The 13,297-nt window shown below is 33.3% G+C and overlaps 1 protein-coding gene across 3 annotated transcripts in view; it reads left to right on the top strand.

The window, feature by feature from the left end:
- Positions 1 to 13,297, top strand: part of LOC105473267 (leucine rich repeats and IQ motif containing 1) — a 239,268-nt gene that overhangs the window by 194,697 nt on the left and 31,274 nt on the right. For all 3 annotated transcript variants that reach the window (XM_071071347.1, XM_071071349.1, XM_071071348.1), the window contains exons 24-25: positions 8,565 to 8,697; positions 11,469 to 11,529. In XM_071071347.1, coding sequence (XP_070927448.1) covers positions 8,565 to 8,697; positions 11,469 to 11,529 — 194 coding nt within the window. The remainder of the gene's footprint in view (positions 1 to 8,564; positions 8,698 to 11,468; positions 11,530 to 13,297) is intronic.

The following is a 13,297-nucleotide window of genomic DNA, read 5'->3' as shown; positions in this document are numbered from 1 at the left end:
ATTACTGAGGTTTTTTTGCACTTCCTTAAATGTTATGCCTAAGGCAAATACCTCACTTGTCCCACTCACCTTACTCTAGTCCCAGTCCATATAGCAAACATGGAGACACAATACATGTTAATGTATATATGACTTAAGCAACCTAGGATTTTCCTGAGTTGTGTGATTCTCTGGAAATAAACCAAAGAATCACCCTTTACGTAGTATTTGGTACTGCACTATAAAGATATTAGTGAGGAAATATAGCCCAGCTAAACAATGTACATGGCAAAACATATTTCCTTTAATGTGGAATTGTTTATAAGTTGAATACAGAATATTTATTACAATTGGTTAATAAGCACAACTGTAGTTGATTTTTTAAAGATATTTCTGCTATTCTAGAGGGATTCAGCTAAATCTATTAATTCCATGATATCAAAAATGTGTCTTGCAAAATCTAAATATTTTCAAAGATATAATTTAGTAACTCATTTTTATTTTTCTTTGCCTTCATAAAGGTTATTCATATACTTTATGTACTATCCCATCCCCCAAATGGACCAATTTTGAGAATTAATTCAAATGTCAGAAACTAGCACATAACTTTCATTTTAGTTTTTTTTCCCCCCTCTCTGCCATAAAATATAGTGAAATATGTAAAGGAGTGATTGGTGCTGATGTTAGCCTTTGACCTTACATATAGGTTTGGCACTATTCCCAAAATTTCTGTTCTTAAAACTTTTGCACCAACAATCCTCTTTATTCATGAAGTCATTTTTTCTGAGTGATCAATTACATATATACTTAAATATATCTTTAAAGAATAGGGATGTTGCTTGTCACACACAAATGGCTCTTATAGAGTTACTGGTTTCATGCCAATGCTGTCAACTTTCCAACAACAGAATGGATTGGTTAAGGAAGAAACCATAAACAGCCTAAGTAAGAAACCATAAACAGCCTATCAACAAGTATTTATACGAATGTTAATGAAATTAAAATCTTGTTAGCGTAACATTTATGCCAAATTCCATTTTTAGTTGTGCTTTGTGAGGTATAATGCAATAACTTATTTTAGTAAACACATACAGACCACTTTTGCTTTATAGTGTAAATCAAAATTTTAGTATTGCCAACATAAGATACATAGACTCAGTCATTTATCAAAGTTACCAAAAATATTTCCATTGCATGAAGAAGTGTTTTTCTGAGCCACAACTATGTCCTCCAAAAACTTTTGGTAAAGAAATGAACTCATCTCTATACATGAAACCAAGAGTATTTTATTATATTACTGAGAAAAGCCATTAAGGGAAAAGAAAATAGTCATGGGAAAGTTGCCATGCACATTAAAAATATAAATAGTTAGCTTATTTTTCTGTGCCTTAAATGATAATTGAATCTTAATCTCCCTCACTTTAGGATATTATGTTATATTGAAAATTTAGAAAACTGATTTATTTGAAGCATATGAGTTTAATGAACACTTTTGTGGTGCTTTTCATGAAGAAAAGAATAATATTTCCATTAATTTAGAAAGTACTTCATTTCTTTTGGTGAACTTCTTAAAACTAATCTGCTTTCCTCTATGATTGAGTATATGTCAAACATTTTATAAAGTAATTTTATATGAATGAGTAGTGTTTCATTTTTTGGTATTGTGTTTTATTTTAATTTATTTATTTTTATTTAATTTTATTTTTTGAGACAAAGTTTTACTCTGTTGCCCAGGTTGGAGTGCAGTGGCATGATCCTGGCTCTCTGCAAACCCCTCCCCTTGGGTTCAAGCAATTCTCCTGCCTCAGCCTTCCTATAGTAGTTGGGATTACAGGCGAGCAATACCACACCCGGCTAATTTTTGTATTTTTAGTAGAGATGGAGTTTCACCATGTTGGCCAGGCTGGTCTCGAACTCCTGACCTCAGGTGATCCGCCTCCCTCAGCCTCCCAAAGTGCTGAAATTACAGACGCTAGCCACCGTGCCTGGCATGGTTTTGTGTTTAATTCTGTACCTTTAGTTGCTAATTTTTATCCCAATCTAATCTTGACCTTCAAAGCTGAAGTTTCTATTATAATAATCAAGTTAATCACGTTTAGACATGTGTTATCCTCCACAATGCACGGGTTTGTCCACATGCTAAAAACCTACAAATTCTAGTTCTACTTTTCTCAGGGTACTGAGACAACATTAACCAACTGTGATAATTATTATTTTATTTCACAAATATTTTTGAGCACCATCCTACTATGTACCACTTAAGGAGATTATATTGTGTTAGATTGGTGCAAAAGTAATTGTAATTTTTGCCCTTGATAATGGTAGGAAAGCAGACACTTAGATAAGAAAATAGAATACAATGTAATGAATGCTGTCATGGGGTATCTATACGGTTCTTTGGAATGAGCATACCTAACCTAATTTAAATAGGGAATGCAGTGTTGGATGATCAGGGAGCTTACCCCAAAGAATGTAAGTTCTAAACTGAGACCTGAAGCAGGAATACCCTTGGCAAAGTGGATAGTCCCAAGCATAGAAGACAGTATGGGCAAATGTCTGTGGGCAAAAGAGAACATTTGGGGTAACTACACTATGTCTGGGGGATTGAGACAGGAACCTAACAGAAGTGTCTGAAGATATAAAGTAAGACCTATACATTATGCACAAAAAAACCTTTGAATATTATCTAAAGGCAGTGGAGAACCAGGAATTTAACCTATGAGATGGCACAATTAGATTTGTACTTTAGCAAGATCATTTGCTGTATGGAGATATATCTGTGGGAGGAAGACTAAAAGCAGAGGCCAGTTAGAAGGCTGTTGTAATAATTCAGAAGAAACAATTGTAGCCTGAATTAAAAATAGTGGCAGTGGGAATAGAGGAGATTTAATAGGTTTAACATAGATGGTAAGATACACAGTTGGAAGGTTAGAAAGAATTCTGGTTCAGTGCCACACTCTGTTTTCTCAGTTGTAAATTAATGATAGTGATAGCATTATAGAAAATTTAGGAAAAGGTTAAATAATAAACATGAGTTCAATTTTTTGACATGCTTGTAGTATCTGTTGGATATATAAGTGAGGAGTCTTTGAATACATGTCTCAGAAGAAAATAAAGTAGCAACTGAAGAATTTGAATGCATATCATTATACAGAGAGAGTATAGCCTAAAAATAAAATGGGGCCAAGACAGAACTCCAGAGAATAATCCTGAGATTGAAAAAGATGGCAAGGGAAGAGGGGCCCTTAGAATAGACCAGGGTTTAGCCAAAGGATTGAGAATAAAAACATGGAGAAGGTAATGAATCCAGGGAAAACAACCCTTTCAAGAAGGAGGGAGTGGATAACAGTGAATAATACTGTGGAGAAGTCAGTAAGATATGAACTTCAAAAAGTCCCCCAAATTTAGCATTATGATCATTTTGATGTGCACAGTTCCAGTGAAAGGGTGTTGGAAGAAAGCCATAATGCAGACGGCAAGTAAGTCAACAGAGACTAATCTTTGTCTTCAAGAAGCTCATCTGATTACGGAAGGAGAGAGAGAAGAGTCACTGGAGGGGAATGTAAAAAGTCAGTCTTAAGATATGCTGAAAATACAGAAGAAAAGGGAAACTGATGGCAAGGGATTCTAGATTATATGGAAGGATTGGGATCTGGTGCATAGTTTAAGGTGTTGGGTTTAAGAGGAAGAGAACCTCTTCTGTTGTGACAGGACAGAAAGGTACCCTTACACATACATATATCACCACATATGAGAAGACTGCTCACTCACGTTCAGAATGGGGCCTGAAGTAAAATGGTGGCAATTGCAAAAGAAAGAAGGAACCAGATTAGTAGATTACCCAGGAGGTGGACTAGTTCTTATATCTGATTAGATATTTGTACTTAAAGAATAAGTAGCCAATATTGACTACAGACTGACTAATCTGAGTTACTTCGGAATCCAGGAGGAAAAAAACATACTTTAGTAGGATGATGATGGTAAAGACAAGTTGTGATTTTGAAGTTCAGGTGGAAATATGAGATATAAGAACAGGAATAAGATAGAGGTTGGTGATACCTAGTCCTCTCAGCTGTTAGCTCCATGAGATAAGAAACTATGCCAATCAGGTTGACTGTTATCAGAAGCTAGCACAGTGCCAGATATAGAGTGGGAACTGACTCCTAGGTACTTGTAAAACTGGGAGCACCAACATCTAAAGGAATCTAAAAAGGATCCTGAAGGGAGGGAATACTTGATGTCTGGTGTCCCAAAGGCCTGAAGAAAAAAAAGAGTTGTAAGACAAAGGAAGTGGTCTGGAATCCAGCAGTGAGGTCAGTGAAATTACGGAATGAATATAACTGTAGATAAGCCAGTTTCAGGCCATCTTACAATATCTCGTAGTGATATTATTTGTGATAAACAAAATATTGGAAGAGTGTCCAATTAGTCCCTGAAATCCTCTTATATCTCATGTAGTTTATAGAATTGGGAAATACCTATAAATTATGAAAGGAAAGTAGCCTATAGTTTAGAAGATTTGGAGCAAATATATAAATTTGTATGCCTACTAAAAAAGAAAATTGCCCCTTTTGAAAATAGAGTAGAAACTAAAATCAACCAATTGTCAGGGGAAAATATTTGCACCAGTGATAACAGAAAAATAATTATAAATAGTCAAAAACAAAAAAGGAAACTAGAATCCAGTAGATAATTGAATGAAACAAAAAAATATTTTACAATGTACAAACTAAAATTATTAAATAATTATAATGTTCCATTTCACTATCAAAGATATATAAGTTAAGACCATAATTAGTATTGTTATCAAATTATCAGCAGTTTAAAAATATTTGCTCTCTTACTGTTGACCAGGGACTCAATAAAATAAGCAATCTCATAAAGTATGTTATTGGTGAGACCTTTTAAAACCATTTGACAATATAGATTACATCAAATTCTTCAAAATATTTATACTATTATTTCATTCTTAATTCCATCTTTTAAAATGGATTATTTATGCAGACAACAAACATATGAAAAAAAGCTCATCATCACTGGTCATTAGAGAAATGCAAATCAAAACCACAATGAGATACCATCTCATGCCAGTTAGAATGGCAGTCACTAAAAAATCAGGAAACAACAGATCGTGGAGAGGATGTGGAGAAACAGGAACATTTTTACACTGTTGGTGGGAGTATAAATTAGTTTAACCATTGTGGAAGACAGTGTGGCAATTCCTCAAGGATCTAGAACCAGAAATGCCATTTGACCCATTAATCCCATTAGTGGGTTATATACCCAAAGGATTATACATCATTCTGCTATAAAGACACATCCACATGTTTATTGCAGCACTATTCACAATAGCAAAGACTGATATCAACCCAAATGCCCATCAATGATAGACTGGATAGAGAAAATGTACACATATACACCATGGAATACTATGCAGCCATCAAAAAGGATGAGTTCATGTCCTTTGCAGGGACATGGATGAAGCTAGAAACCATCATTCTCAGCAAACTAACACAGGAACAGAAAACCAAACACCACCTGTTCTCTCTCATAATTGGTAGTTGAACAATGAGAACATATGGACAAAGGGAGGCGAACATCACACAGTGGGGCATGTTGAGGGGTGGGGGTTTAGAGGAGGGATAGCATTAGGAGAAATACCTAATGTTGATGATGAGCTGATGGGTGCAGTAAACCACCATGGCACGTGTATATTTATGTAACAAACCTGCACATTCAGTACATGTATCTCAGAACTTAAAGTAAAATTTAAAAAGAGATAATTAAAAACCTATTATATAGTAAGTTGGTAGATCATAGTATAAAACCATGTAAACTATGTCTGAGTTTTCTATTACATATAATATATTTATTATAATACTAACTGAAAAATAGGATATGAAGAATACATATAATTACAGTCAGCCTCTCATATCCATGGGTTCTGCATCTGTAGGTTCAACCAACTGCAGATAAAAAAATTGTTTTAAATGCACTTATACTGAACATGTACAGATTTTTTCTTTCATTATTTCCTAAGAAAATCAGTATGATAGTTTATATTGTATTGGGTATTATGAGTAATCTATAAATGATTTAATGTATCTAGGAGGATGTTCACAGGTTATAAGCAAATGTCATTTCATATCAGGGACTTGAGCATCCACCAATTTTTGTATTCAAAGAAGGTCCTGGAACCAATTCCTTATGGGTACTGAGGAACAACTATGTGTGTAAACTGAAGTCAAAACAAAACCAAAAAAAAATGTGAAAACAGCTACAAGTAAATGCCTCTAAATATTAACCAGCAATTGTCTTGATACTGATGTTTGCAGATTGTCTTTTCTTTGACTTTTTACTTCCTAAATTTTCTGTAATGAGTATTTATTATTTTTGTAATAAAAGTTCAAAAATGTTAAAATTACTCAAGGTTGTGTTTTGAAGTAAAAAGCACATATAAACAGTAATAACTGGAGGATAGCAAGAATCAAAAGAAGGCATTTTTCTTAGGTTAATAATATAGGGAATTGATGCAAGACCCATAGAAGTAGCAAGGAACTGTGGATAAAGGGATTAGTGTTCTGCAGGCAGAAGGATGCTTCTTCTAATACTGAAAGGAAGGAATTACTGGGCAGCCTAACTGGAAACTGGTAAGTATCCGTTAATTAATCCAGGTCACCCTTATTCTTCCTACACAAGTTGCTAAATAAAGGACTTCTGCAAGCTTCCAAGAATAAATGTTACTTTCTCTTCCTCAGTAACAGGAGTAATTCTGAAATGATTTTGCTGAGACAGAACCACTTCCTCTAACATTTGAATTGCAGTATTTTCAAGTACATCCAGCCAATTTCACCACTATGCTTGTTCTGTTTCTTACACTGAGCTCATGCCAATCTACCAATTTATGCCTTGGGGTTAAAATGGTTAATAAGAATTGGATCCTTGTGATGAAACCTCTCCTTTTTACTCAGGAATTGTTGTTTAGAACTTTGGCTGAGTTCTGATGTAAAACCACTTAGAGTTTATGAAGTGTTATTGTAGAATTGAGAAAAGCTTTCCAAAATGAGTACTTTAAAAAGTGACCATTGCAAGTATATGCCACTATTTTTAAGAACGGTAAGACTGAGATTATTTACGTTTTAACTAAAAGTTTACTTATTACAAAAGGATTCTCTCCACATCAGGAGTAGGTGAGTTTCAAGTCTTGGACTCAGTTGATCATCAGAGTCACTGAGTCATCACTGTTCTTTGTCACTGTGCTGTCCAACATCTGGCCTGGTCACTCCAGGAAACCAGATCAGTAGCTAGGGGTTTTGCTATAATAGAGACCCAATGCAGTGTGTAGCAATGCCAAATCTTCCCTTTGTTTGAGTGTGTTTTATAACTTTTGTATAATTATAAGGCTATTTATGAAAATGGAGTCTGCTGATGGATTAAACGGCCAATCCCCTCATGTGAAGTAATTGTTCCTCTAATTGTAGCAACTATGGAAGAGTTGGCCTAAGTTCAGGTTTCAAGGGCTGAAGTCATTTTAGAAATATAAGGCGGCATAAGAAGCAATAGGAACTTTACTAAGTAACAGAGTTTTAGATACTCAAAGCATCCAGATTTTAAGCTTTCCAGAGACCTGGTTAAACATCTGTTTAAATCGAAAACTAGAGTCATTTCACTAATTACAACAGTAACTTTTAAGGAAGAAAGACATGTTAGATATATCATCCTCAACATATTCTGAATGACACATGCTAAGCTTATGTGTATGTGTATGTGCACGTACATGAACAGAGTATTCAAAATAGGTTTTCCACCATGCTTTATTCGTTTTCCAAACAACTTGCAAATATGTAGACTTCTTCTGTACAAACATCTATAATGAAAGAATATTCCAAAGTAATAACTTGACATTTTAAATATCAGGTTTTTAAACTACAAGATTGTTCTGAGTTGATTACTATGATTTAGGTTTTAAGAGGTGTCTCCCTGTGGTGTACTTTCAATCAAGTTTATGAAGCCAACAAGCTCCATATCAAAAATGAAGCAGTCTAAAAGATCAAGTCCATGGAGGAAGGCTTTAAAACTAGTCTTCAGTGTAACTCTGGAATGCATTAAATACTATAGTAGCTTACACAGAGCAAGCTCAGTTTTATGTAAATGAAAATTCAGGTTCAAATACACTCAATATAATTTGTAAATTCTCCATATGTATAAGAGTGGTATAAGAACAATTAGACTTTAATCCTGAAAAGACAGATAGGGAACAGATGCTTTTATATTAGAAGAATTCTACAGTCTACCAAAAAATAGCTCTCTGATTTTTCTAATTAAAAACTCAAAAACAAGCCCTATAAATGGTGATGGATTTTAAGTATGTTTTTCAAAATACATGGGTTTGAAACTTAAGCAGGAAAAATTGTTAATCTGTGACTGACATTACTTTTCTTACTGACATTACTTTTCTTACAGATTTAGCTCTCAGTTAGTCATTTTTTTCTTTCTTGTGATGAAATGTTTAGCACAGATGGAACTGGTTGGCCGAAGTTTGATCTCTTTAAATAACAAATACACATTCCATATTTCTTTCACAGGTATAGAAGAAGACCCTATCCACAAAGATACCACTGCAAATGAAAAATTAGAAAGGAATAGAGAATATACGTACCAATGGCTTCACACACAGGTTGAGGTTCATGAAACAACTAGTTCCAGAAATATGAAATGGTGAGATCATTTCCTCTAAATTAGATTTTTGTATTGTAAACACATCTTGAAAATTGAAACCTAGGTTAATTGTGCTAAAACAAACATGACTTTGTAGCCACAGGCCAATACACTACGTTGCCAGGTAATAAAAAGGCCTTTCATATAGAATAGATTTAATTACTCCTTCTATTTTTCACCCTGAAATGTTTGGGAACAACTCTATTCTGTAATGCTTGAAACCAACAGATGAGCCACAAAAATCATCCTACTCTATAAAGTAAAAAATGTGGTATTCATTAAATGTTTTTAGATATCACGTATATTGTAGATTGTGTTTTATTTTGCTTTATTTTTGTTATTTGTACAGTTAAAATTATGACAGTTTGACAGTTAAAATTATAATTCAACCCTGTGACTGTCACTTTACCAGTCATGTAACTCATTTCAGTGATGCCCCAAAGCTTCAGTTTCCTCTTTCATAGAGAGATAATAATTCTAACTCATGACGTACAGGTGAGCTACAAGGTTGAAGTTATCAAATGTTTATATTCCCTAGCAACAAGGTACCCTAAATCTAAAAGCTGCTTAGTTAATTTTTGTTATATTAATGTATGTGCCATTTTGCTAGGGCTGCCATAACAAAATACCAGATTGGGTGGTTTAAACAAGGGAAAATTATTTTATCTCAGCTCCAGAGGCTACAAGTTCAAGATCAAGGTGTCAGCAGGTGCAGTATCTTTGGAGACCTTCTCCTTTGTTTGCAGATGGCTACTTTCTGCTGTATCCTCACATTGTCATCCCTTGGGCTGTGTTGTCTTTGTTCTAATCTTCTCTTCCTACAAGGACACTATTGATATTGGATTAAGGCACACCTATATGATCCTATCTACCTTAATTATTTCTTTCAAATATCTAAGTACAGCCATATTTGAGGTACGAGGGGTTGGAACTTCAACATATGCATTTTAGGGGACAGAATCCAGCCCATAGCAATATGAGATAAAGCATATATATACATCCTGAACCAAAGTTTTAAGGAAATAAAAGTCCAGAGATGATATTTTTACATAGATTTTCAAGATTTTTGTTTTAGCTACATATATCCACAAAGGAATAAAAGTGTTATTATAGGCATTTATAAAAAATGTAAGCCAATATTGAATATAAATATAAAGACAATTTTAGAAATATTTTCAGGCGTAGTGGGTAGTAACTGTTTCACATGAGTATCAAACAAACAAAAACCTATAATTATTACAGTTAAAACTTAGTTTAACAGCAAGTCAAAATAGGTTTAAAACAAATTTCTTTTAATGATATATATAAATGTAACTTTAATATGTGATCAGTTTTATCTAATTCTTTTAAAAATATGAAAAATCATATAAAAATAAAAATAAAACGTTATGATCTGAATTATGTCAGATTTTAATGTGAGCAGAAAAGTAGGAATAAAGACGTCAATATTTGAGAATTTTTATCTTACTAAGTATTCAAATTAATGTAAGCACAATTTATTTTATGTTGTTATTAATCAATTGAATTAATAGGGTAGTATCTTCATCTGTTTTGTGTTGCTATAATAGAATAGCTCAGACTGGGTAATTTATAAAGAAAAGAGGTTTAGTTAGCTCATGGTTCTGCAGGTTGAGTTGTTCAAGGAACATGGCACCAGAAACTGCTTGGTGTCTGATGCCGGGTCACAACATGGTGGAAGGTCAATGAGGAAGTAGACTCATATGAAGGGGCAAAACCCACGGTGTATACTGTCTTTTCAACAACTCATTCTCATGGCAACTGATTCAGTCCTGCCAGAACTAATCCAGGCTAACAAGAACAAGAACTCACTCACTGCAAGAATAGCATCAAGGCATTCATGAGAGGTAACCACCCTCATGACCCAAACACCTCTTCACTAGTTTCCAGCACCCAACGTTGCTACATTGGGGATCAAATTTCAACATGGGTTTTGGTGAGACTACATCCAAACCATAAGAGAAAGCATCCTTAGAACTATAAACAAACATGTAATAATAGAATCCATAACTTACTATTTCTATTAACCAGATATAAGAGGTCTTGTTCAGAAAATTAAAAACATTAGAACAGATGTAGTGTAAACAAAAATGTAAGAAAAATGTTTCAGGATGACATTTTGATATACTTAAATATTTAACAGTAATCCTTACTCATAAATAAGTTATATATAAAATTTTAAACAATAAGAAATTGTTAATAAACTTTATCCTTTGAAAATATAATACATTAAATAGGTAGTCATATTTTAAGAAAAAAATGTTTTTCAAAGACAAGAGTTCTTGAAAAGCCAAATATTGTTCTAGTTTTAAACAGTATTTTATTTTAAATATTAGTATAATTCATTAAACACACTAGAGCTATTTTAAAAGTAGGAAGCTTTATTTTTTTGAAAAGACAACTAAAAAATATAAGCAAATAACAAATAAAATGTTTAAATTTTCTATAATTTGTTAACCATCATTAGTAGTACTAATCAATTGTGGCTCTTTGCATGTGTTTATGTTTGACAAAGAAGGGTGGTATTGAAGTGTTATTTAGAAATTGAAATTTTATCTCAAATTGATTTTTTTTTTTTAGTTAGGTAAAGATGTACATTTGTACTTATTTTTGCTTGTAACATAATTTAAGAAAACTATTATTTCCATTTTATAAATAACTAATTTCTCTCAAGCTTTTTAGTTGGGCATTTCTTTTATATGCTTCCTCTACATTTACATTATAAAATACTTTCTGTTTTTGTCACTATGCAGCAATCACTTTTTGCCTGAGTTAGATCCAGATGTACTTAATGGTGGAAGAGTTCAACTTGTGGTAAGAAATGTGCTTAAAGTTACAGAAAAATGTTGTAGACACTAGTTCTCAAATAAATGCACTTTAAAATATGTTTATAATTAAATTTTGAAAATATCACAACTGTATCTATTTGGGATAATATCAAAATACCATGTGTTAAAATAATAACATCTTTTCTTGTAATATAATTTAAAATGTGACATTGCTTAAAAATGTTAATTTTTGTGACAGATGTAAAAATATTAGTATCCTACAACTTTAAAATAAAATTACTCTGGATGGAAAATTGAAACTTTTTTTCTTGGATATTTTAGAAGAGTAGAATTTGCAGGCTATAACTGGAGGAAATACCAAAGCACCCTCATTACTCAGAAAATCCAACCATATAAAAAATTAACAAATAATTGTGAGCTCAACAATTCTATATAATAAAGTGTAAAATATTGGAGCTTTTGGTAAAACCAGGTTTTAAACATAATGATCAGAATAAAGACTCTATGCTGTATAACTGTAAGTGCATTGCTAAATTCAATTGCACTATATGCTACTAGAAGGAAGACTAGGTAAACAGAGGAGAATGGTCAATTTGGAGTCCAGGAAAACTGATCACATAAATAAGAATTTTTCAGTGCATTTCTAGAAATTTCCAGAGAATAGAGTATTCTGACCAGTGACAGAAGTGTGTGGCCTTTTTGGTAGGTGAAAATGATTGCATCAGGTAACCCTAAGTTTACAACCAATCATTACCCCTTGCTCAGATTCTGCATTCACCAAAAAATTTATATATTTAGCTTGACTATAGGATTTTATATGAAAAGATCATGTGCTATTTGAATAAAATGAGTATTATGATTTCCAGACCAGTTATATTCATCATTTTTATGAACAACTCATGCCAGGAGTTTTCCTGAAAGAGAAGCAAAATTAAGGTAGTCGCTAGCTAAAGTGCGTGTGTTTTGGAAAATATTTATGGAATCTATGCACAGATTTGAGATAACCACTCAGCAAATATCTTCTTGCATTTTAATAGAGACCTCTCTAAGAAAGTGGCCTGTAGATTATCCAAGGAAAATTGCTAATTTAGGCCATTATAACACTTTGGCACAGATTGGTCAGTGGCCACTTTTGAGCAAGAATTGAGATATAAATCTGTAAAGGAATGCCAGGATAAAGAAATGATATAATATTGTGGTCAAGCATGCTGCCTTAGGCCTGTAATCTCAGCACTTTCCGAGCCTGAGGCAGACAGATTTCTTGAGCCCAAGAGTTCAAGACCAGTCTGGGTAACGTGGCAAAACCCCATCTCTACCCCTAAAAATTAAAAAAAATAAATTTAGCTGAGCATGGGGGTGCACATCTGTAGCCCCAGCTACTTGGAAGGCTTAGGTGGGAAGATCATTTGAGCCCAGAAGATGGAAGTTGCAGGGAGTTGAGACTGTACAACTGTACTCCAGAGTGGATATCAGAGTGAGACTCTCTTTCAAAAAAACAAAACAGTTATAGTATTTAATTTTTCCACATTTAAAAATGAATGAAAACTGATTGGATAGATTACTGATCATAATAGGTCTATGAGATTAATGCAAGGATATTAATCCTCTTTCCATACTCCTCTATCTTCCACTATATAAAAATAAATAATATACATTACAATGATACATATTTTTTTCACATTGAAGTGATCCAACTGAACACAAAAACAAGGTAAATCATACTGGAATAGAAATATCCAGATGTCTCTTTTTAAATGAGTGGATGCAGGGAAAGGCATCAGTGGCTTTTATCA

This window comes from Macaca nemestrina, chromosome 10 (assembly GCF_043159975.1).
Source record: "Macaca nemestrina isolate mMacNem1 chromosome 10, mMacNem.hap1, whole genome shotgun sequence".
Taxonomy (NCBI): Eukaryota; Metazoa; Chordata; class Mammalia; order Primates; family Cercopithecidae; genus Macaca; species Macaca nemestrina.
Note: the sequence above shows the minus strand (reverse complement) of the source record. Positions and strands in the feature narration are given on the sequence as shown.